This window comes from Rhipicephalus microplus, chromosome 5, assembly GCF_043290135.1.
Source record: "Rhipicephalus microplus isolate Deutch F79 chromosome 5, USDA_Rmic, whole genome shotgun sequence".
Lineage (NCBI taxonomy): Eukaryota > Metazoa > Arthropoda > Arachnida > Ixodida > Ixodidae > Rhipicephalus > Rhipicephalus microplus.
Genome location: NC_134704.1, coordinates 231,398 through 258,460, shown reverse-complemented (window position 1 = coordinate 258,460; position 27,063 = coordinate 231,398). Strand labels below are relative to the sequence as shown.

The 27,063-nt window shown below is 46.6% G+C and overlaps 1 protein-coding gene across 2 annotated transcripts in view; it reads right to left on the bottom strand.

The window, feature by feature from the left end:
- Positions 1-1,454: 1,454 nt before the first annotated feature.
- Positions 1,455-27,063, bottom strand: part of LOC119175128 (zinc finger protein 277) — a 90,634-nt gene continuing 65,025 nt past the window's right edge. For both annotated transcript variants that reach the window (XM_075894691.1, XM_075894692.1), the window contains exon 13: positions 1,455-1,632. In XM_075894691.1, the coding sequence (XP_075750806.1) occupies positions 1,485-1,632 (148 nt within the window). In that variant the 3' untranslated portion in view covers positions 1,455-1,484. The remainder of the gene's footprint in view (positions 1,633-27,063) is intronic.

Genomic DNA, 27,063 nt, shown 5'->3' with positions numbered 1-27,063 from the left:
TTCCGAAACCCCTTCTGCAGTTTTCACAGCACCCCCTCCTCCTCTATCCATGTCTGCAGTCTTTCCTTTATAATCTGCATCGCCAGCCTGTAGACCACCGATGTCACTGTTACAGGACGGTAGTTGTTTATGTCAGCTTCGTCCCCCTTTTCTTTATAGATCATGCTCATCCTGCTAAGTTTCCATTCATCAGGGACTTCACCATCGATTATTATTTTGCTCACTCCCTCTCTCAAAGTCTGTTTAGACTTCGGACCCAATGTCTTTACCAGAATAATTGGAATGCCATCTGGGCCTGTTGATGTACTACTAGGAACCCTCTTCTCAGCCATTTCCCACTCTTTTGAAAATGGAGCCATTGTGCCACTCGATTCATCCTTGTCTATTGTGGTGCATAAGGCACTCCTTTGTTGAAATTTTTCTGTAACCCTTGTTCTTATATGTTCAATAGCTTCCCCTTCTAGCCTAGCACCTTGCAAAGTAGTGCTTAGGCACTACTGGGCAAGCACTACTGGGCACAGTAGCGTATTAGTGAATAGACGGAGAAGAATTCTCTCGTCCGCCTTCCCGAGTCCTTTGCAGGGCGGAGGAAAGCAGCGGTGGGAGTCCCGGTAATGGGTAATTATCTCTCTATAAGTTAGAAGAGGAAGATTTGCTTCTGGATCGCAGAGGTCATTGGTGAGCAAGGCATTGCCCCGGGGAATAAGTGCGCAGGCGGCAGCTTGCGTCGCCTCATCGCCTGCGAGGCTCTGCTGGCCGGGTGCCTAGATTAGTGTGCGGGGAGAGGGGTCACCTACCCGTGGACAAGATCAAAAAATTTTGGCAGCTAGGGGCGAGATCCATCTCAGTTGAAAATTTTGCAAGCTCCTTTGGAGTCTGATATTATAATGTTAGAACTGTCGTGTGATATAGCTAGAGCTATGACCACCTCTTCAGCATGAGTAGCGTATGAGGTTTCTTGGCTTTCGAAACAACTTCATAGTTCAGTGAACCATGCGTCAAACAACTTTGTAGGGACCAAAATAGCGGTGTAGCAGCTTTCCGACGCCACATACTTGTATGGGAATCTACACCCAGATTCTGTTGCCCAATGCATACTGGACGTCTCTTCGTCGCAGATGAATACAATGTCGCACAAGCTGTCTTCCTTCTTCCTAATTTATGAGCTATTGTGAGAAGCCAATGCAAGTTGCACTGAGTTAGCCCAGGTAATGATGGGGGTTCGAACCCCAAGTTTTTCAGTTTTGCATGTACGCAGATGTATTTACACACCGACAGAAATGCATTCACGAACATGCATCCAGTATAATTGAGAGCCTCCCCCCCAAAACTTCTGGGTACGCTACTGGCAGGTTGCAATTTTTTTCTGTCTTTTGGTAAATGTTTGAGTGCTTATCTATGCACCTCATTGTGTAGAAAGTAGTGTATGCCAAAAAAGAAGACCGATAACCAGGTTTTGTATGCAAGCAAATATATCTACAGCATCATTCACTACTCTCAACTGCCTCAAATACACTACTTGGTGGCAACCAGTCCTCTGACACAACCACTTCATCTGCAGGGTCCTCCAGTAGGCTTTTGTCTTCCAGAGCACAGAGCAGTTGGTCATTCTCGTAGGTTGGAAAGTAGAATCTGCAAAAATATAGCTTTTAAAATTTACAATGCCATACTTAGTGAGGTAACTTCATATGGGCCCCAGAAACAATCCAGGACAGCATCATTTTTCTCATGAACTTGAGCAAACAGAACTGACAGCATCACAAATAATTGTAGAAATGCTTTAGGATATGTCATTAATGCAGAAGAATCACAATATCATTAAGAACCCACACTCTTCAAAATAATTGTAAAATGGTTGAGCATCTATTGCTGTCATAGATGGCAGACATGTTCTTCAATTGGATAATAGTGACATAGGTACAAGCACCGTGACGAGCTTGAAAAGATGACCCACTGGTTAAGAAATTGTTGGCATAGAAATGAACCCAATGTTAATGTTTATTTTTTGCTGTCTCACTGCTAGCTATTGTAGAGTATACATGGAGAATAATGGGAGACAGTATTTGAACCGATGCATTGAAGAATCCTTTTTTCTAGTTTGTGCACTGGTCCTAAAGGAACACCGAAACAATTAAAGTACAAGGTTATGATGTCATGATCATGCTGCAAACTCGAATATCAAGTAAAAAATTTTCGTAAAACAATGCAAAAAAATTCACAGCATCTTCCCAAAGGGTATCCTGACGGGATGTGAAACAGCAGCGTTGTGCACAGGTGATGTCACGGGTTGAACGGCGCTAGTGCGAGTGCTGTGTGCAGCACTGGAAGATTCGTTTGAAGTGATGGCTGGGATAGGTCTCAGGATGGCTGGCACGTCAGGTTTATTGTGCGTAAACCGACAAGTCGACGGTGTAGCGAGCAGCGGTAGCGGCTGGTGTGGGCGAACGGACGAGGCGGCAGCTGTGGGCGCTGCGTTGCTCGCAGGAGGCGAGGGAGAGTGTGACGTCAGCACGAACTGCGAAGGAAGCGTGACACCAATGCACAGATGCAGAATGACCTACTTGGCACTGCTCCAACACTAGCGACGAGGGGAGCGCGCTGTGGCGCGTTCATACCAACAGCGCTACCCAGGCTAGTCAAAGAGCTGCTTCGCATGTGATAACTATTTTACAAAAACAAGGAACAGGCATCGCGGCGGCCATCCCGTGTCTCGCCACCGCTGTGATTGGTCATAGCTCCCTAACATCACACGCGGGTCGGTGAGAACACCTTACTGCGCTTGCTGGCAGGCGATACCGGATTTATCTGTTGAAATCGGGTAGAGCTGTTAGTGTGTCAAACTGTGGAAAGCAGTATGAGTTCACTGTGCAGCTGTACATGTTAGAGCCCGTCGCCACTGCTAGAGCGACGACGGAAGACGGTATCGGTGCCGATAATGCGACACAGGAAAAAATGCGAAAAGCGACGTTCACTCGCGTTGGAAACATAGACTGGTCGGAAACATAGACATAAGATGCGTGTCCGTGGTTGACTTCACCGTAGTTAAAGCGACACTAAAGTCAAATAACAATTTACATCAGAAAGAAAGCTCAATGTATGACAACATCTTAAACGACAATATTATTAACAACAGTGCCCTACTTACTGAGAATTTAAAGTAAATGCACAAGAGTACATGCACAGCAGTAGGACAATCTCACAATGATATCGATCACGACAGACGAATCACCTACAATTAATCACTAGTAATTGATCTGGTAGCACTAGAAAAAGAACCTTCCGTGCATCGAAAGATGCAATAAAATGCTACTCGTTCATTTTTGTTTCATTCGTGAGGGAAATAACCGTTGGACATTACTATGAAGAATGCCGCGAGTGGTTCAAAAATTAAATTTTTGTGTAGTTACACTGGACAGGTTGTGCCATCTAGCAGGGCCCAGTTGAACCAAAAACACGTCTGCCATATCGGAGCCAATGACAGAAAATCGATCAATGGCCGTTGCTGCCGTGGCTCCCGCTGCTTTCGTTATGTCTACAAGTGTCGGCGACCGTGCAGTAAACCCAGGCAACGTTGTGTGCAACAACAGTCACGCTAGTAGAACCGCTTCTTGAGACAGGTAATCTGAAGTGCTACAACTCGATGCGGGCCACTAAAACGCGATTTTATTTTAAAATAAGCCCTTCCTTGGCACAAAAGTAATGCAATGAGGTTTCTGAACTGCTATTTCAACAATCAAAGTTGACTATATAGCTGCTTTTAGTGTTCCTTTAATTGAGATAAGGAACAGCAGCATATGCAGTCTTTTTTAGTCGCGATTGGCACAGTCCGCGCTGCATGTGGGCATCGTGCATAAACTTCAGCTGTTTGTGGATTTCACTGCTCAGAGTGCAGCATTGTTGACGCAGTCAGCAGCGCTCTTAGCAGCGGACAAGCAGTGTGCAATAAGTCAGTGTGCTACTGCGAGAAAAAAAAAGCCGCACAAGTGCCACACTTTGCAGCAGTGGTGACATGTGCTCGGAACTGCACTATAAACCTGCGCATGGATCGTTTGGCACATATATTGCAGTTCTGTTAACGATACCTTCACTTTCTCTATAATCCTTGACAGTACTACAATAATGGTGTGTTAAAGTGCAAGTGGTATATTAGCTGCGTTGAGAGCATGCCACCATGGTGTAGAGTGCCCGGTTTCGATGCTGCATACTGATATCCGTGTACACGTGTTTTTGCCACAGGTTCTCTTGTCTACACTGTGTTCAAATAGGGAAAGAAGAAGATAAATATAAAACAGGACGTGCCTGAATACACGTGCTGTGATATTGGCTTGAATCTTTCTTTCCGACATGGAGAAGAAAAAAAGCCGCTCAATTGCCACTTGATGAAGCTCCCTCCCCCCTTACAGTATCAGTAGAGATGTATACACAGTGCAGAAATAGCACAGAGATGAAAAAACTAAAAAAATGAAGAAAAAAATAAACCAATACAGTGCACAACAAAATGGACACTAATACATATACACTATCTTTTTGAGTACATTCAAATAAAGTTGTGGTCACAAATATAATTTAAAATGGCAGTCAATGCAAACATTATATAAATAGGTTATTTATTACTATTGATATTATTTTGCAATCACACATTTTTTTCTGTGCAGTGTAATAGATGTCACTTTCATTTCATGCGCCTTCATGCAATAAGATCTAAATAAGAACATGCTGCTGAAGTTTGGTATCCACATCAGGGTTTGTACAGGTTTCCAAAGAGGAAATTCAAGGATATTCAAGGACTTTCCAGGACCTGTTGCAAGCTTTTTAAGGACTCAAAGCGACATGCTAAGTTAAAATTTTTCACTCTAAAATTTCAAAAATTACCAATTTCATTGCACTTTTAATAAATATATGGATATCACAATTATAAAAAAAGAAGAGCATAGTCTTAATAACTTCTCGCACTCTCTCCCACACTCTCCATAGGGAGCGGGGATGATGCCATGTCAGAAAGTTACACGCTGATGGGCTTCAACATGCATGGGTAGTCAGGCCTTAAAGGGACACTAAAAGGCAGCCATTAACTCGACGTTGATTGTTGAAATGGCGGTCCACAAACATCATAATGTTACTTTTGTGCCAAGGAAGGGCCTATTTTGGAATAAAATCACGTTTTAGTGGTTTGCATCGGGTTAGCACACTTCAAATTACCCGCCTCAAGAAGCGGACCGCCTGGACCGACTCACGTCCCTGTTGCCGTGAACAACGTTGAATAGCTTTACTGTGCTAGTAGCCACAGACCGAAAGCAGCGGGAGTCACAGGAGCAACAACGGTCGTTGATCAATTTCCCGCCATTGGCTTCGAGATTGCCAACTTTTTTTTTGTTTCAACTGCACTCCGCTAGATGACAACACCTGTCCCATGTAACCACGCAAAAGTTGAATTTTTGAACCACTCGCACCATTCCCCATAATAATGTCCGGTGATTCTTTTTTCCATGAATCAAACACAAACAAACAAGCAGCATTTTATTGCGTCTCTTGATGCACAGAAGGTTCTTCATTTTTTAAATTTGATTTGATTTGAACAGATTTTATTTCTGGAAAGATACAGAAACATGAAGCGAAACTAAAGGCCATTCAGCCTGGCCTTTAGCTTCGCTTAGTGCAGTTAGGTCGATTACTAGTGATTAATTGTAGGCGGTCCATTTGATGTCATCAGAATCATTTTGAAAATGTCCTACTGTGGTGCTTTTGTCTTGTGCATTTACCTTAATTTCTCGGTAAGTAGGGCACCGTTGTTGATAATATTGTCGTTTTAGATGTTGTCAAACATCTCCACATCGATTTATACATCTTCATTGATTTATACATCTTCATTGATTTATAGATAGATACATTTCCCTCATACATCTCCGCATCTCTGCATTGTCATACATTTCCGCATTTTATCATTGATAAAACCTGTGACTGTGAGTAGCTCAGATGCTTTTAAGGATCTTTCATTTGGAGTTTTATTTGGATATTTCATTCTCTGGAGTCAAATCGGGATCCCTGAGTGCTTCCACAGCTCGGGACTTAAGCGTAACTCTAAATAGCACGCTGTCATTTCTAGAATATGTTACAGGTACTTTGGGCTTCAAGTACATACTGACAGCGCACTTGAGCCAAGATCCAATTGAAAACTTGTTCGGCGTTTTGAGACAGATGTCTGGATGTAATGGCCATCCCATACGAATACAATTCCTCATTTCCAGTAGCTGCCTCACTTTTCAGAGCTTGGCACAGTCTCCATCATGTGGCAATGTCTCAGAGAGCCTGTTAAATAGCCTTCTGGATCCGAGCAACAGCTGTCACCTAAAAGATGTGCAAAACAAGCTCGGTGACCTTTTAGATGTGGGACAACCCAATGAGGCCCTTCAGATGTTAAATGCACGTGATGCCGTTCCAGACTACCGTGATTTGATTGGGGAAAAAAGTGACTCTCGTGTAACATACCATGTTTGTGGGTATGCAGCGCGAAGAATGCTAAAGAAAACGAAGTGTGGCGAGAGCGCTGAGTTGCTGCTGCAAGAAGACAGTGAAGGCCCGCGTCCAAAGGAGTCATGTTTAGCAAGTCACACGGATAGAGGAGAACTGATGTACCCGTCAAAAAGCACTGAAAAAAACTGGTATTGAAAATAGAAGAAGCTATTACGCACTGATTTAGCTTTAAGAAGACGAAGAGCAATAGTATAAGGGATTTCATCTCCTGCCTCTCCCTTAACAAGCTAACCATGATTGGCTACACGTGGTACAATGTACAGGTCACAAGTGATCAGATTTTGAGTGATTACTAAACTTCATTTTATATTGCCAGGTGAGAATGCATCAAGACAGGCTAAAAGAGACAAGATGAAGCACCTTAAAATGAGACGACCGACATAATCGCCATTCATTTATCTTGTGAACTTTTCAAAGTGTGTAAATATCAAGTTCCATTTTGTCTTATTTTAAGTGAACTGGATGAGTTGATAATTAGCCATTCTTGCTACTCAGAAGCATTCAACATTCCGCACTAAATGTAAGACGTCCCACCTCATACATATGTGATGTTTTGGTACATCCGCCCAGCTGTACCGATCAAGATTTTGTGAATTATGTGAATTTGTAAACATTTTTTTTCATGTTGTGTACTTGTACTTTGTTAAATGTTACATGATTTTTTGAATAAATGTTCGTTTTCAGCATGGTGCTGCCCCAAGCTCTTCCATGTAAACAAATTGCTTGTTGTATACTTTGAAAGGTAAAGCAGGCAATATGTTCCAAAAATCAATTCCATCAAAACTTCTTGTACTCACTACTTTATTAGCTCACAGGCATTCTCGCTCTTCTATCATAATATATTCAAGAAACAGCCCTAGTGCATTGAAACAGCATTTCTGGCAAACTTCTGGCAGATAACTTGATTAAAGAGCGGCCGGAGTCCAATATTTCGCAGCAGAGGCAACCAGCCGAGCGTATTTGGCATCTCTATCGCATGTCAATGCCAACAGCAGTGCCACCGCAGCATCCTGAAGGTCTGTTGCCTTCATGACGCGCTGCTTTGTACACCTCCCCATCTAGCTACCATAATTAAGTCGCTGCCGTGCTCTGTGTGACCTGAAAATTTTCAACTGATGCTTGTATATGACTTAGCTTGTCCCTCAGAAGCTTTGACAGAAAGCGGTTGGAATTTATTCTAACCGTTTTCGAGCGCCATATTTAAGTCATCGGTAGGGTTAGCAGGCCTGCGTGTATTGGCTGAATACGTAGCCTCAAAGATGTAAAACAACTTCCAAGCTCAGGGGCCGTATATATCAAGTTTCTGGTTTTTACTTTTTTAACAGCTGGTGCTAAGAGGAAAAAAAAAACTTTCCGTGGTACTGTGATTTGTTTTTCTCACCTCAAAACTGCAAATAAGACATGAAACCGATTTTCAGGATTATTTGTTGTTGCTGCCATGACGTACACTGCACACTGCTTTGCAAGGTCTCGGGTTTATTCTCTTTAATACACTGTGCGACGCCGAGCTAACGCTGGCCTTGGCGCTCCTCATATGATCTGTCACCCTCTCTGGCGGCGTTGAAGCGATGACGCCGAGGGAAGTGGTGCCAGAAAGACGATGGCAAAAATGCTGCATATGTTCTTGCTTTAAAGGTTGATTTTCGTGCAACAGTGAAACATGGAAGGGTGACTCTTCCTGCAAACAGATATCGATGCCTTTCACAGAGCAGATGCTTTCATTTGTCTAGCCGGAATGGGAATGGTCGACTCAATTGGGTGGGGCAGTTTGGGCTAGTTGGTATGACATGACGATAGTTATAGCTCAAGAACAGAAAGACGACACTTTGTCATCGTTCTGTTCTCGCGCTATAACTATTGTCATTCTGGGCGTTCCAATGCATGAAGACTGCTGAGGGTTGTGGCAACAGAGTTCGATTGCCTTCAGATGGCATGTTATAATAGAGTCTTCATCGTAATCTTGAAAACAGATAATCATTTCCTCTTTGATTTTTCACCATGATTAACAGTTCTCGAATATGTGGGTGAGGTAAAATTTGAATGCCTCAGCCAGCGATGTAGTCGCTGAAGTTAGTGACCATTTCCAGTTCCGAACACGATGCAGCGGTAGCCTAAAGCTCGAACAGGTGGAACCAGTCCTACACGGGTCTATCATCCGCTGATCCGGTGTATTGTAAGGTCAGTCGATAGTTCTGTCATAATGCCGGTAACTGAACACTCCTGAGATCCCCTCTTCTGTGGTCAATATTCAGTTGATGCGCTTTGCTGGTGACTTCGTGAATGATGTGAGGCTGATGAGCGGCCGCCAGGTCTTCATCCTGTCGACTTGTGTGACGCTAGCAGTTGTGGGAATGCATTCCAGCATTTTGTAGCATCTTTTGGAGTAGGCAAAATCTAATTTTACAGCAGCTACCTCTGTGTTTGGAACAAGCACAGGCTTTCCATGACACGCACAGAGGAAGAACATTTAGCTTTTATTTAGCTTAATGAAGCTCAGTGGCATCGAATGCACTATTTGAAGGTCTCAGGTGCAGATCCTGCTGCTGGCAAGTTATCTTTTCATCCACATTTGCATTACAATTACTTCTAATAACAACCCCTGTGGTTTCCCTGGCATTATTGTATATTAGTTTTCTTCTGAACTTTTCGTAGCTGGTGCAAAAGTGGGAACATGAAAATGAGGGGAGGAAAGAGAGAGATGGGCGCCGAACGAGATGACATGTCTTAGGCGACTTTTCCTCGCTTCTGCGCATGTGTTGAAGTTTACCCGTGTTTCAGCCTGCAACCGGCAATAAAAATTTGGTTTTTTTCTGTTTTTTTCCTCCCATCATTTTCAAGTTCCTAGTTTTGCGCCATTTATAAATTGTTCAGCAAACTAAAGCACCAACTTGCCCAAAAACAAGTTCTTCTGAGGTTAATTATCACTAATTGGACCTAACAAAGAAAACAAGCCTTAAATTTGCACTGTCCTTCGCTCAGTTAAGCAGCAAGCCCACAAAATAAGCACAAAATAAACAAGTAAACGCAAGTAGGATTATGTACAGAAGCAGTGACATAAAATAGTAAAGGATATTGCAACAACAACAAGGCTGCAGCATGAAGTTCATAGCAGCGTGAACACGTTGAAAGCTCATTACAGTAAAACCTCATTAATACGTACATACATGCCGATAAAGAATTTGAAGCTGAGCAAGTCGACGAGCTTCCTTGGCGCGACATTGGCGTTTTCGTTCGTCGAGAAAGGAAGTATGATGTCGAGGAAACTATGGGGATGACGAGCATAGAGAAGAAAGAAAGGTGTATAACTTGTGACCTCGTGTTTTATGGTATTAAAGGCATATGTAACAAAAGGTAATACGGCATTCCAGTTCTTGTGATCCGCTGCGACGAACACTGAAAGCATGTTGATGATGGTTTAATTGATGTGCTCAGTGAGGCCGTTGGCCTGAGGGTGGTGTGGTGTGAAATGCCGATACTGGCACTCACAAAGCCGTTGCAACTATTCGACAACGTCAGTGGTAAATTGCTGGCCGCGATCACTTATTACCACACGAGGGGCCCCATGACGAAGTATAATCGAGCACAGAAAAAACCATGACACATCAGATGATGTGGCTGATGCAACCGCCATCATTTCAGGATATTGCGTCAAGTAATCTATGCACGCAATAATCCAGCGGCGGCTGGTGGTATACTTGGGAAATGGCCCCCGGTAAATCTATGCCGACTTTCTCGAATGGTGATGTCGGTGGCTTAACCTGTTGCAGTGGGCTGAGCAATGACGTGGTAGGTTGTTTGTGGGGTTGGCAGACATCACAACTCACGACGTAGTGCTTGGTGGTCTTCCAAATTCGAGGCCAGTAGAAACGTTGTCGAATACGGTGAAACGTCCGGGCAAACCCAAGGTGCCCAGACGTAATGTCATTGTACATGGCTTGGAATATCGCAAGACGCAGGCATTCTGACACAACGAGGAGTAGTGTGGCACCATGGCTAGAGTAATTCTTGCGATATAGTAGGGCGTTATGAATCACGAACGACGTGGCACGTTTAGAGCTATGAACCACATCAATCATCGGTTTCAACGACGGGTCACACTGTTGTTCGTGATGGAAGACGTACAAATTTGAGAAGTTGGAGGAGATTGCAGCCAAGTAGTTATCGAAATTGTCGTCATCAGTACCCACAGTCGGAGATGGAAGACGAGATGAGCAGTTGGCATCTGCGTGGCATCGAACCTTCTTGTAAGTCACAGAAAAATTATATTCTTGAAGCCGCAAGGCCCAACGAGCCTACTGGCCAACTGGGTCACGTAGTCCAACGAGCCAATAAATAGAATGATGATCTGTGGCGATCTTGAATTGCCGGCCGTACAAATAAGGTCTGAACTTTTGTACAGCAAAAACAACCGCAAGACATTGAAGTTCTGTGACTGTATAATTCCTCTCAGCCTTAGTCAAAGTACGACTTGCATACACCTCGACATGCTGATGAACATCGTGATACTGAACTAGCACGGCACCAACACCACTAGTATCTGTATGCAGTTCCGTGAGTGCCTCCAGGTTGAAATGGGGCAAGAGGGGTCCGGAAGTAAGCAAATACTTCAGCTGCTCGGAAGCAGCCTCACACTTAACAGTCCATCGGAATGGCGTGTTCTTGCGAAGCAAGTTTGTCAGCGGATGAGCAAGCTGGGCTAAGTCTTTGATAAACCAGCGAAAATAAGAACACAGGCCCACGAAGCTAAAAAGATCCTTCACAGTCGTTGATTGCTTGAAGTTGCGGACAGCATTGATCTTTTGCGGGTCTCGTCGCATACTGTCTCTGACAACTAGATATCCGAGCCCGAGGACTTGATGCTCACCAAAATGACACTTTTTTGCGTTCAAAATGAGACCAGCTTGTTTGACGCAATCTAGAATAATGCTAAGCCTATGGTTGTGCTCGTGAAATGTCTTGCCGAAAATAATTACGTTGTCGAGGTAACACATACATATCTCCCGTTTGAGACCGCGAAGAATAGAGTCCATGAATCGTTCGAAGGTAGCTCAAGCATTACATAAGCCAAACGGCATAACGTTAAATTCAAATAACCTATCAGCTGTAAAAAAAGCAGTCTTCACTCTGTTAGAAGGATGCATTGGTATCTGCCAGTATCCAGACCTTAGGTCGACAGACGAAAAGTGTGCGGCCGAGCATAGACAATCAACAGCATCATCGATGCATGGTAGTGGATACACGTCTTTCTTTGTGGTGGCGTTGAGATGGCGGTAGTCGACACAAAATCGCCAAGAGTGTTTTTTTTTTTTTACCAATATGACAGGAGCTGCCCAGGGACTGCTTGACTCCTGAATAGAGCCTTTCTGCAGCAAGTTGTTGACCTGGTCGGCGATCAGTTTCCTTTCTGACAGGAATACGCGATAGGGTTCCTGGCATATCCATGTAGCGTCTCTCGTGTTGATGCGGTAGTGCATACGGGATTCGGGCAACATAGAACAACGCTTGTTTTGAGTGAAATCAAAGACTCCCGCGTAGCGTGTAAGCACATCCTCGAGAACACGCTGCTCGGAAGAAGGCAATGACTTGTTGATCATGCGTTTCATCCCAGCTGAGTAGTCGGGCGCAGTCTGACTGATGGCTAGAGACTGAGACCATCCTGACGTCAACTGTAGCCTGCTCCTCAAACGTTCCCAGTTTGAAACCGGCTGGTAAAACAACAGGCCCAGAGGTTGCATCAAGCACCCACAAACAAGCATGTCTGTCGGTAGCTGCAAGAACAGACCGCGGGACAGCACATTCTTTTTGATGGCGTTTGTATGATCGGGCTCGCCAAGTCCAATGCAGTGTCCTGGGCGGATGTGAGAAGAGCATATGGGAACAAACACTGCTGTCCGACCTCTATCGTCAGTTTTTTGTGAGCACTTGCGCTTTGAAGTCGACCTCAGGGCAACTGTTCGACTACTCCAAGTCAAAGATAAAACAGAGTAACAGAGGAAGTTTTCTCCCTTCAGCTGCATTTCAAGACAGAACTGCTTGAAATATTATGTATGTTGTATCTGAAGGCACCACTGTATTGGGCTTAGACACTATTGCGGCACTACAGATGAACATTGAAGGCAAATCACTTCGGTGCCTTGCATTGTCCTCCAGCACTCCTACATTGCCAACTAAGTTACGTTTCGAGTATGCACATCTCTTTGACCAACAGCTCGGACTCGCCAAAGGTTTCAAACACAAAGTTAAAGTTCGCGAGTCTATTCCACCATTGCCAGCAAATTATGACCGCTGCCGTTTACCCTGCATGAGCAGGCGTCGGCAGAGCTGCAGAAACTTGAAGCTCAAGACACATAGTCGAGCGCGTGGATGCCTCTAAGCGGGTTTCTCCTATAGAAAACGTTTGGAAAAAAGGATGGCTCAGTACGAATGCGTGTTAATCTGTGAGAGCCTAATAAAGGTATAATTGTTGATAGCTTTCCACTACCACAAACAGATGAGCTGTTGCACTGCTTAGCTGGCGCCAAGCGATTCCCGAAGCTGGATTTGGCGTCTGTTTACCATTAACTTGAACTAAATCCTGAAAGTCTTGACCTGACCACTTTCATTATGCTGGGAGAAACTAGGTCCCACGACACGGCGATACCGGAAGACCTATGCGTTCACACATAATTGAAAAGTCCTTCTTTAACGGCAGAAAACTATTATCAGCAAGCGCGCACTCTTTCTTTCATACGGATCGCACCAATCGTCAAATGTTGGAGAACTTCACACAAAATTGCTTGGCGGTGGCACGATTCCCGTTTTCTTTGGCAAACTTCACAACAGTGAGCTTGAATTTTGTTGTATATATACTTCTTTAGCCCACTGCAAGATAACAAAAAAATGCAAAGGACGGATGGCAAAACCTAAACTTCCGAAATCAACCAAGCATGCGTTGCAGCGCGGATGCAGAGATTGAAAGGAACAGTTGGAGCAACAGGCTCAACAAGCGGGCGTCCAACGTTGAGAGTCGTAGCAAACAGCAGCGCCTGATTGCTTTGATAGCTATGGTGGCACAAGCGCCCGTGGCCGGTGGGTTAGTGCGTGCTTTGAGCAGAATTTAAAGATATATCGCAGAGGGACAATCTTCCGCGATGCCACCATGAATAAATAGAAAAACTTTCAAGAAAGCGGCCGCATTTTTTGCGTTAGTGAGCGCTTTGCTGCCCCTCGCCAGGAGTGACGGCTAAGCGCGTGTGTCAGGTGTGTGTAATGCATGAGGCTTGCTGCATAACTATCGTGAGAAGTTGTCATTTTTTCGAACTTAGGTTATTATCAGTGCTCGTGCACTACCCGCGTACTTGCAAAATATTCAGAGCATTTAGAAATATTGATGGCTCCATACCACTACCCGCGTACTTGCAAAATACTCAGAGCGTTTAGAAATATCGAAGGCTCCACAGCCACTCGCTGTGGAAACTGGCGTGCTCGTTTGTTGCAGCGTCGTGCCACGGCGATTTTCAACCACAGAGTCTCACGAAGTGCTTTGCTTGAAACTGTCGCGGCATCATCGTCGTTCACCATGATCATAGTCGTTACCTCGCCGCTTGCGCAGCTCATGCTAAGAGCTTGAGGCACGGGCGAGAAAGAGAACGCGAGGAGATTTAGTCGAGAGGGGACGGCGCATGCCCCGTTCCATCTTTTGCTTCACATTATAGAGTGCTGACGACGATGGCACGGTCACTTCGGCCACCGTCACGTGTCTCTCATTCATTATAACCTCTTGCGTTTTTATGCTGATTTCCGAAACAAACATCGACATGCACACCCGTCGCTGCAGCATTCACAAAGGATCGTTTTTTATCACGTATAGTTCTGCTATACTCTACGCCCTGCATCATTGCTTCCTAACATGCAGATTGGTTAACAGTCAAAGAAAAATGCTTTTGAATGAACTAATCCGAAAGATGGTATCCAATTCATTACTTCTGGCGGTTATTTCTTTTGGAGCTACAGCACTTGGTCTTAGACACAGGAGCATTTGGTATGCCATATATGCAATTTAATTGCTACGTGAGACGAAACGAATTGAATTGTCAGGTTATGTAAGGGAAACTTGTTCTTCAATGACATTACGCTATTTTTTCGTGAAGTAAGCTAAGTAGTTATTTAGAAAATGATCTATTGCTAAAGGTTTTGAGAGTTATAAAAAAAATCATTTATATAACAAGGCACCGCCCATTTCATGGCCGATCCCCCATGGTGCCTTGCGCCAGCTTAGTAAGGACCAACCAATCAACTGACGAACTATCTTGATCCTATCGAGTGCGCATACGCTGCTAGGTGGCTACTTATGAGTACGGTAAAATGCTACGTAACTCAGTTCGCCCCTTCACTGATGGACCCTTTAACTTAGCAAAGCACTGATTGACCTCGCATTGCATTCCTCAAAACTGCGAACGGTACAAGGCGAGGTAGTAATTATTAAAGTCCATTAAAACGTTCTATCAGCCTTGATCTGAAATTAATTTTTTTGCATGCGTTTCTTTTCTCACCAGCTCTATGGCAGCAAGAACATCACGCAAGATCATCGCACCTGCAGAGGGTGTCTCAGACCAATTCAAGCACGCATCGGCAGAATGCGAGATGGCAGAGGAAATGGGAACTAAACACTTTTTACGTCCCACAGCCGTGACCCACTTATTTTGCTGCCTAATGAAGCAGGAACAAGTCGAGAAACTATGAAACTTCGTTCCTGCAGGACAAGGCGTGTACCTGTTGGTACAATAGACTACGCAGCAGTTCATGATTAAGATAAACTACGTGCTAGCGAACGTTGGAGGAGTGTTTCGTTCTGCTCGGGCTCTCAATGTTTGTCTTCTCTAACGGCCGCGCAGCAGCGCGCCAGTCTCAGTGCACGGAGTCTATAGCCGTTCTCGAGAAGACCATCTTGCAAACCTTCGCAAGGTTTTGCAGCGACTTTCTAAAGCAGGCCTGAAACTAAATCAGAAACGTGTTTTCCACGCTAGGGAACTCACGTTCCTGGGACATGTTGTGAATGGCAAAGGACTCTTTCTGCTAGCGTCATCTATCTAAGCGATGAAAAAAGCTCTAGCACCTTCAAATACAAATGAACTTCATTCCCTCCTTGGCCAGGCAGGATTTTAGGCCAAATTCATTCCCCATTTTTCGGATGTTGTGGAGCGTCTACGGGTATTGCTTCGAGGCAACAAACTATTTGCTTGGACGTCAGCTGCCAAAGAGAGTTTCGTCCGTTTAAAATTGCTGCTGACAACTTGCAAGGTTCTACGTTTTCTTGATTTGAACCTTCCAGTCATCGTCAAACCCATGTTTCTGGATATGAGCTAGGCGCTGTGCTACAACAAGAGAGCAAGAAAATTCTACAGGCGTTTGCCTTTGCCCCATGGTCCTTGAGCCCACAAGAACGGAAATACTCTGCAGGTGAACACGGAGCCTTAGCATGTGTTCGGGCTTCTAACACCGGCACGTGTACCTTTGGGGTCACCCCTTCGTTCTGCGAACTGACCATAGTGCCCTTGTTACCTTGTTGTCCACTAAGGATGTTGGACATTGGCCATTGTGCATTTCACGTTGGTCAGCGCAACTGCTGTGCTACAAATACACTGTAGAGTACAAGGGCAGTGATAATGTGGTGGCTGATGCACTCTCTCGACTGCCTTTACCCGGAGAAACCGGTCAGGTCACCGACGATCAATTTGTTTGCCTGCTTTCTCCAATGTTAACCCTGGCAGGATTACAAGCAGCGAGTGCATCTGACAAGATAATCACAAAAGTCATAGACTTCGTTTCATCATCTTGGCCTCATTGATTGATATCTGGGGTTTAATGTCTCAAAACCATAATCACAAAAATTCATGGACTTCGTTTCGTCATCTTGGCTTGATTGATTGATATGTGGGGTTTAACGTCCCAAAACAACCATATGATTATGAGAGACGCCGCAGTGTCTTGGCCTGAAAAAAAAAAATATGGCAGCATATCCACGGAGTGAATGATGGAGAGTGGGGCGCAGCATTCGTCCGTCCATGCGTCCGTCTGTGTGACCGTCCATGCGTCTGTTTGTGCGCCCGCCGTCCCTGCGTTCTTTCATGCATCCGCCCCTGCGTCCGTTCATGCGTCCATCCATGCATCTGTTTGTGTGTCCGTTCGTTCATCTATTCAACACTCCAAGTCCCACCATCTCGCATCTTTTTATCATATATTCCCCATATAGAAGCACCGCCATCCAGCGGACATTCCAAGGACTAAACGAGAGGTGGCACACGCACACTTTCTTACGGCCTGCGCTTTGGGTCCACTTCCCATCTTTAACCACCTCGAGTTCATGGTATATTCTAGTTCACTGTATTCATGGCACTGCGACCAAACGCTCGCTAAACCTTTCGAAAACCAAGGAGGTTACGCCCAGCGAGTATAACGTAGCAACCTTTCCCTGTCAGATAGGGCTCAATTTACATGCCAATGGCTGCTAATGAGAAATGAGAGACAGAAGAATTCGACTTTTACTTTCTTACGGCTTGCGCTTCGTATCTACTTCTCATTTTTAACCACCTTACTTCTCATTTTTAACCACCTTGAGTTCGTTCATGGTATATACAAGTTCATTGTATTCATGGCACTGCGGCTCAACGCTCGCTAAACCTTTCTAAAGCTAAGGAGGTTACACCCAGCGAGTATAATGTAGCATCCCTTTCTTGTCCGATAGTGCTCAATGTACATGCCAATGGCTGCTAACGGGGATCGCAGCGTGCGCGTTGACTAAAAGCCGAATGCTCATGTCTCTCATTCCCCATTAGCAGCCATTGGCATGTACATTGAGCACTATTTTTTATTGTTAAACAACGCACAGAAGAAATCTCTCACTGGCACCACCTTGGAGGTCAAGTGTTATACCTATTTCGGGTATGTGCCACTGGTGGTTACATACGAGGGACGCCCAAGCCACGCCATAAGGAGCTTTGCCCCTAAAAATCTCTAGAAACGGTGCTAATGCCATATTTCCATGTGCGTGCCGAACTATCCATTGTGCACAACTTGCTTTAATGTGGTGAAAGAATCGTAGCTCCAAGTAGCCTTACTCGTCGTTTGATGGAAGTCGCACATGAATCGCATCCGGGGATCAGTCGTACGAAAAGTAGACTGTGAGAGATGTACTGGTGGCCTTGAATGAATGACCACGTAGAAGAACTGGTTAAAACATGTCTTGGTTGCCAGTCATATGACAAATCTGCACGGCCTATTGGAGCCCCTATGTAGCCAGTAACTTTCCCTGACAAGCCTTGGGAGAAAATTGCCATTGATATTATTGGCCACTTTGAGCATGCTCCCATCAATTGCCAATATGTGGTGACGCTTATTGATTATCACAGCAAATGACCAGAAGTTTTTTTTTTTTTTTTTCGTGACAAATTTCTACGGCGACGGTCAAGAACTTCTTGTTACAAGTGTTTGCTCATTATGCCAACCCAAATGAAATAGTTACGGATTATGAGCCACAATTCAGCTCAGCTGAATTTGAGGAGTTCATTCGGGAACGCGGCATACGCCATTGCTTTTCTTCTGTCTACCACCCGCAAGCAAACAGTCTTGTAGAAAGTTTCAACAAAGTTTTCAAGTCTATTGTGCTGATTGGCAGTATACGAGTGGCATGATATTCGTGTCGCCATGACGGACTATTTGGGCGTCTACCGCTGCACACCTCATGCCACAACAGGAGTGGCACCCGCCGTTTCCCTGCACGAACAACTACCACGAACTCGCTCAAGGATTGTTGGATTACCGAATTCTTCATTTCACAGAAATCCAGCACAGTCAATTAAACCGTTGTGTCAGCGTGTCCAACAAAAACAAGCTTCTTCTAAGCTTTACACTGACTGCTGTCGTGGAGCTCGGACCAGAAATTTTGTCAACGGCCATTACGTCCGTGTGAGAAAGCCATCTGTTCACGGGAAAATATCTTCGCACATTTCAGAATCGACAAAAGTCGTTAAGCAAAGAGGGCCAGCTTCATTTCTTTTGGAAGACGGTTGCGTTTGGAACTCTTCCAAATTTCAAGTAGTACACCCAGAAGCCAGGGGGAAGCTGATAGCAGTCGGCCTGGAATTCTAAATTGGAATCTGCCCTCATCGGACGAACCTTTTCAAGGTAGCGCACCTGCAGGTGAACAACACGACGACTGTCCGCCTACGCTAGGGCAAGAAACCCAAAACAACGAACCATATTCACTGCAGTCGGAACCATCTTCACTGCAGAACGAAATGTCCGGCCAGCCATCACGGAAGAGACGACAAGTGAAAAAAACTCCATCGAAGCTCAGGGGCTGCAATGCAAGTGATAGTTTTTTTTTCAATCAGCCAGAGAAATGATCTATACAGGAAAGTAGATGAGGATGAGCGCGAGGGATCAGAGAATAAAGATGATGATGTCAAGGCATCGGATGCATTGTTTCTGTACCTTCTAAATAAAGCAGTCGTGCAGGTTTCGTCGGGCAACTCAGCCCTACATGAGAGCATTTGCTCAGCTTTCTTTTTCATGGAATTCGTGTCCCCAAAGCAGGCCTTCAGTTCCTCAACAAATATATCCCAAGCGGTGAGCACATGTTCATGGTTCTCAAACTGAAGCAGAGCGGTCTCGGCAGGGAAGAATACCACGTTCACGAGCTTCGTCGGCGCGCCTCATTCGTAGTAGCGGCTCACTATGTCGTAGTGTTTTAGCCAAACACCCACGTCTTCATCAGTTTTATGTGAGAATATCGGTGGTTCAGGCACCCAGTAGTTAGGTTGTCGAGGTCGATGGCCACCTTGTGCCATGTCGGTGGCACTGGTGGATGCAGCAGCGTAGCTCGTCAACGGGCTTGCTGTAACGTCGCTCATGCTGATGTTGTCTGGGGGTAGCCCAGCTAAGCATCTGCTTCTTCGAAAGTATTATGCTGTGAGGTCCAAGACGGCGAATTGCCGAGTATCGCTCCACCAAGGCTGTTACGAATATAATAGGTTTATTTACAGAGAAAGGCCAGCGCTTGTGGGGGTCTCGAATTGGTGAGCGAGCACCACGCTCTTGGAGTGAAAGGACACAGTAGACGCGGTCGGTACGGACCAAACAACATACATTTATTTAACTTAATTTATAACGACGATTTCGTCCGCCGAATCGATACATCAATCGTTATCAAACATGCCAGGACATCCATGCACAACATTAGACATACACTCTAAGACACAACATACACCATAACACGACAAACACAATAACACACCTAAGGCAGAGTCGCCAACGCTTGACTTACCATGAGGGCTCCCGACGCGCGGGCCGCGGTACCACGCGCCGAGGACCCACGCTAGAGACAACCGTTCGCGACAACCGCCACGTGCAGAAGAGCCTCGCTTAACTCTCGCTTGCCACCAAGGCTCGCTTTCTCCAGGGGTCACCACTGGCGCTACCACTCTATCAATAGTGGTATGAAAGCGAACACAACGCCATCACTTGGCGATTGTCACCCCCGAAATGGGGCTTTTGTGCGAGACACATGCACCACGCGGCGCGAACAACTTCACAGGGATGTCAGCACCCCCATTTGTTTAACTGACACTGCCCAATAGCCATTGCTCGAGACCGTCCTTCTTCCTCTTCTTTTGCATTCTTTCAGTCCGCGTTACAATATGTCAATGTATGGGTCTGGCTTTGCACCCGCTCTGCCTCCCCTTCACCCCTCGCGCACACCTCTGACAAAGTACCATTTTGAGTTTCTTTACATGCGCCACGCCATCGCCGCTAGAGAAGGAACGAACATAGTACCGCAGCAAATATTGTCTAAAGTACCCACCATTTATTTATTTTTGCCAATGTTCAGTAATGATCGACGCTCACGTGCGAGAGTCCAATGGTACGTGGTGGTGGCACCAAAGAGCGTTTGGAAACTACTGCGGGGTACAGGATACACATCCAATGCAGCGGCTAGCATAGCGATGAAACGCACATAATCAGCTGTCCGCGATAGATGTGTACCGCGATCTGCTACTCAGCAAAAACTGACAGTTTTCTCAATAAGAAGCTGTATGATTGCAGGGAGCCGATCGTCTACTGGCTAATTGCGAGCAGTCTTTTGCCTACACGGCATACATCCCGTACTGAGCCGCTTGCGCCCACTCCGCTTCAGATCGTGCACAAATGCGGTGAGAAGCCTGTTGCGCTAATGCGATGATAGCGAGCTTTCTGCAAGCGATGCTCTAGCGGTCCTGGAAGCAGACAGGGGGGCATTTGGGCTGTCGCCTCATGAAAGCTTGTGCTACGCTTGCTGTCTCGGAGCTCGTGATCCAGAAAGCTTAACCCCGAAACAATGAGCTTATTTCGTTTTTGCAAGGCGGTGCACGCTGAACACAGTCTTGCACCACAATTGAGGTGGCAGTGATTGGCACCCAAGCATTCTCAGGTAGTCGCCAGCTATTAAAAGCATGCAGTAGGCTTAAAGCGGCGCAACGCCACACACGTAGGGTTTTCGTCGGCGATAAGTCATACTGGCATGATTTTTTGGTACTCGCCACATCGCCTTCGTTCTTTGCCAATGTTTATCAGAAAAGACTGTTGGAATGGCGTGGAAGTCGGAATAACTGATCAGCCGATTCCGTGATTTGGACAGCGTCGTAACTGTGCGCAAATGCACCAGCACACATGTACAAGATAGCAACCTCCAAGTCATATCGACTCACGTTGCATGCTGTCAACTTTACTTTTGGTCACAAAACCACCTTGTGGCACAGCAATGGCGCAAGTTAGACAAAAGAGACCCTCTCGAAGCAGTATGGCGCAGTAATTTCCAGTTGGCACTGGTTGGCGCAGGTTTCCCACCACTGCGCTAGATGTGAGAGACGCGGCCTGGCTCATAGCACCATGAATTTATTTCATTCTGACTTCTTCTTTTTTGGCTTCTCTTACCATAGCTTGAAGTGTCACACACACACACATATATATATATATATATATATATATATATATATATTGTAGAATGGATAGGCTGCAATCAGCAATGCCTGCAAAAGACGAGGAAGAGGACCGTGGTTCGTGCTCGTGAGAGCTCCGATTTGGATCGCTGAGCGCTTGACCTGTGTTCGTTTTTTAATGAACGGGTCGCGGACTCAACGCTCAACGCGCACTACCAAGTGGTGGAGAGTGCTGGTTCTCTTTTTCCCCCTGGAACTCCGTAGCCGGACTCTACCTCCGCCGTCCATCATGCCCGACGACGTTGCAGCACAGCCGAATGCTGCCACACCCCCCGCTCTCCGCTGCCCCGGTATTCCGAGGAAGCGCGACCCAGTTCTATTCAATCGCACTGATGAACAGGACGTCGAGGACTGGCTCGCTTCGTTTGAAAAAGTGAGTGTCAACAACTGGTGGAACGATAACGACAAACTCGGTCGCGTCCACTTCTACCTGAGGGGTGTCGCAGAGCTTTGGTTCAACAACCATGAGGCAGAGATTACCACCTGGGCCTCTTTCAAAATGACCTTCGCAGACATATTCAGCCGACCGGCAGTGCGCAAGCTCCGCGCGGAGCAGCAATTGCGTGATCGTGCCGAGTTGGCAGGAGAAAGTTTCACGTCTTACATTGAGGACGTCGTAGGCCTCTGCCGGCGCTTCAATCCGGCCATGTCCGAAGCCGACAAAGTCAAGCATATCATGAAGGGCATCGAGGACGATGCATTCCACATGCTTGTGGTGAAAACTCCTCAAACCGTCACAGACATCATTCAACACTGCCCGAGCTACGAAGAGTTGCGAAAGCAGCGCATTTCCACACGACGTCACAGTTTCGACACGACCAGCACGTCAGCACTGACCGTTGGTGTGATCTCTCCAGATCCGGTAGTATTGACGCACCAAGTACAACAGTTCATCCGCGAGGAGGTTGCTCGCCAATTGTCTATTGCTCCCTTTCTCCCTAGTAATAGTCATGGACTCCCCTCGTCACTGTGCCAAACCATTGAGGAGCAAGTATCCGAAGCTCTTCCGCCTACGCACCAGCCACCCCCTGTATCAGCGCCGTTGACCTATGCCGACGTCGCGAGAAGGCCTTCACATGCAGTGCCATACAGCACAGGCCCTCCTCAACGCCCTCATGTCTTCTACTCACCGCGAGCACCGACAAGCCCGCAAGTTCACTTTATCGACGTCCTAGCACCCTTCCCAATAATCCTTGGTGCACACTGGACAACCGACCAATATGCTATTACTGTGGTCTACCCGGGCATGTCGAGCGTTTCTGCCACCGCTGCATTCCTCGTCCAACTTCCATTGAAGCCAATTACAGCTACGACCATACAGAGCTGCAACAGCCAATACCCTCCCACGCTCCTTCAAACACCTCATCGTTGAACCGCCGCACCTCCAACTCGTCTCAATCACCCTCCCCGCGCCGGCGCTCGCTATCGCCAATGCTTCGACGCACCGCGCCTGTCCACACGGAAAACTGACCACCGCAGTTCCCGAGGCAAGAACTGCGCCACTGTCGAAATCTACAAGGCCTCGTTCCCAACCTGCAAACCAAATCCCAATCTTCATTGAAGATATTGCTGTGTCCGCCTTAGTCGATACTGGAGCTACTGTGTCCATGTTGAGCGAAGCAATGTGCCGCAAGTTGAAAAAGATTACGACTCCGCTTTCTGGTGTTTCGCTCAGTACGGCGACCGCACATCACATACAACCTTCCGTCACATGCACAGCTCGTCTACTCATTCAGGACAATTTGTATGTGGTTGAATTCGTCGTCTTTCCGCACTGCTCGCATTACATCATATTGGGCTGGGACTTTTTTTCCATGAATCATGCCGTTGTCGATTGTGCCCGTGCCGAGCTTGAATTATGAGCAATCTCGAACATGGCTCCTGCCAAGTCATCTTTTTCTCGTGTCGTCATCGCTTAGGACACGAACATCCCACCTATGTCATCTGATATTATGCCAATCTCCTGCGACTATGCTTTCTCTACCGCCTTGTTTACATCATCAGCAAAATTCACTTCCGTAAGCATTTTCTTCTCCCATTTGCTCTTATCACGATCGAAAACTCCTCCGCAACCATTTATGTCACGAATCTGCTTTCGGTCCCAATCACTATGTTTCGCGTAGAATGTATAGGGCAACTTGAGGACATTGATTCAGTCTGCCCTAACTCATTACCTGGTCGCACAGCAAGCCTCTATGTCGCGAGAGTTAATCTCGATACCACGGCCAACACATCTACCCCAGATGCCTTCCTTCCATCTATTGCTTCGGACTTTCCCAGCGTTTAGCGGACGCAACTCTTGAAGCTTCTCGGCCGCTTTCGATTACAAGCAACCCAGTTTGGGAAGAACAACTTCGATCGCTCATCATATAGACACCAGCAGCCATGCACCCCTGCGCCAGCGTCCATACCACGTCTCTCAAGCTGAACGTCGGGTTATTGAAGACCAGGTGACTGACATGCTTAGTTGGGGAGTCACAGTCCCTGGGCATCCCCGGTGGTTCTCGTGAAAAAGAAGGACGGTAGCATCCGCTTCTGTGTTGATTATAGGCATCTTAAAAAGACCACGCGCAAAGATGTCCATCCGCTCCCCAGACTTGATGACGCGCTCGAGTGTTAACAAGGAGCGGAGTTCTCTTCGCTGGATCTTCGGTCGGGGTACTGGCAGGTACCTATGGATGAAGCCGACCGCCCCAAAACTGCGTTCGTAACTCCTGACGGCTTGTACGAGTTCAACGTGATGCTGTTCGGCCTTTGCAATGCCCAAGCCACATTCGAGTGTCTTATGGACAACATACTTCGAGGTCTCAAGTGGCATACGTGCCTTTGCTATCTGGACGACGTCGCGGTTTTTTCAAAAGACTTCGATACCCATCCCCAGCGCCTCGCAAGTGTCCTGGAATGCCTCACACAGGCTGGGCTACAACTAAATTTGAAGAAATGTCACTTCTCCGCACGGAAGCTCGCAATCTTAAGGCACGTTGTCAGCAAGGACCGCGTTCTACCAGACCCAGACAAGCTCCGCGCCGTCACCGAGTTTCCTAAGCCGTCGACACTCAAACAACTCCGGAGCTTTATAGGGCTATGCTCGTATTTTCGCCAATTTATGCGTAATTTCGCATCTATAATGATCCCTTTAACACTTGTACTTGCTGACAGCCAAGGTATCTCGGCATGGTCATCCACCTGTGGCGATGCATTTGCGAAATTACGTCATCTTCTGACATCACCGCCAATTCTCCGTCACTTCGACCCAGATGCCCTTACCGAAATCCACACGGACGCTAGTGGAGTCGACCTTGGCGCTATCCTTGCGCAGCGAAAGTATGGCTTCAATGAGTACGTCGTTTTTTACGTGAGTCGCACCCTGACCAGAGCAAAGAAAATTATTCGGTCATGGAGAAAGAATGTCTAGCCATCGTTTGGGCAATCGCTAAATTTAGACCTTACATATATGGTCGGACATTTGATGTCGTGACTGACCATCACGCCCTTGCTGGTTGTCATCTCTAAAAAACCCATTCAATTTTCATGTGGTTACAGTGGACATGTCATGCTATTTAGCGGGCCCCTGTTGAGCGAAAACACGTTTGCAATCTCGGAGCCAATGACTGGAAATGGACCAATGGCCGTCGTTGTTGCTGTGGCTTTTGCTGCTTCCATTCTGTCTACTAGTGTCGGTGACCGCACACGCCCTTGCTGGTTGTCGTCTCTGAAAAACCCATCTGGTCGCCTAGCCCGTTGGGCATTACGACTCCAAGACTACGACATCCGCGTCGTCTACAGGTTGGGGCGCAGACATTCAGACACCGACGCTCTCTCTCGATCTCCACTTCCCCATGACCCTGCAAATGCGCCTGTTTCTACCTACAATTCTGCCTCCCTCACACACGCTGACATGCCATCCAGGCAGCGTCAAGACCCTTGGATAGTGCCTTTAATGGAGACCCTATCAAAGCCATCACCGAGTACCGCCAGTCGCTCGCTGCAGCGCACAGCTTGCCATTTCACCATGCGCGATGGGCTGCTTTACCGTCGCAATTACCTCAGCGAAGGTCACAAGTAGTTGTTGGTGATTCTTCGCCATCTACGTGCTGATATTTGCGCCTCGTTCCATGCGGACCCCCAATGCGGCCACGCTGGTGTAATAAAGACGTACGCACGCCTCCGGCTGCGGTACTACTGGCGTGGAATGTACCGATTTGTCCGCAAATACGTGCGTTCATGCTCAAAATGTCAACGCCGGAAGAGTTCACCGCATGCCGTCACTGGACCGCTCCAGCCGTTGCTCTGCCTATCCCGACCTTTCGATCGCATCGGAATTGACTTATTCCGCCCACTTCCATACACACCTGATGGGAATCGCTGGGTGGTTGCCGCTATTGATCATTTGACATGGTATGCTGAGACTGCCACGCTGCCAGAGGCTACATCACGTGAAGTCGGCTTATTTATTCTTCACAAACTTGTTCTTCGCCACGGCGCTTCTCGCGAGTTACTTAGCGACCGCAGACGCACGTTCCTCTCAGAAGCCGTACAAGGCCTCTTGTGTGAATGCAATGTTGTTCATCGAACGACCAGTGCGTACCATCCCCAAACCAATGGCATGACTGAACGCTTCAATCGCACATTAGGCGACATGCTGTCCATGTATGTATCTGCTGACCACACCAACTGGGACCGCATACTACCATTTGTCACCTATGCGTACAACAGCGCCACTCAGTCCATGACTGGGTTTTCTCCCTTCTTTCTTCTATATGGCCGTGAACCCTCATTTACGGATACCATTCTGTTGTATCGCCCGGATACTTCAGAGTCTGCAACTCTCTCAGAAGTCGCCACCTATGCGGAAGACTGCAGGCAGCTAGCACGTTCGTTAACTACACAAGACCAAGCACACCAAAAGGACCACCATGACGCCAACCTGCATCACCAGTCATATTCGCCTGGAACATCGGTGTGGCTTCGCTTGCCTCCTCAGCTCCAGGCCTTTCTTCAAAGCTGCTGCTTAAGTATGAAGGCCCCTACCGCATCCTGCGTCAAGCATCCCCGGTAAACTATATTGTCGAGCCCGTACAGTCATCCACAGACCGCAGCCGTCGCGGCCGTGAGACTGTTCACGTCGACGGACTGAAGCCGCACTATGACCCACCAGTCGTACCTGTGCCTTAGGTTGCCAGGATGGCTCCTTTTCCGCGGGGGAGTGATTTGTAGAATGGATAAGGTGCAATTAGCAGTGCCTGCAAAAGACGAGAAAGAGGACCGTGGTTCGTGCTCGTGAGAGCTCCGATTCGGATCGCTGAGTGCTTGATCTATGTTCGTTTTTCAATAAACGCGTCACGGACTCAACGCTCAATGTGTACTATATATATATATATATATATATATATATATATATATATATATATATATATATATATATATACATATATATATATATGTGTGTGTGTGTGTGTGTGTGTGTGTGTGTATGTGTGTGTTACGTAGGAAGGCCGTGACTGATAGTAGATGCAGA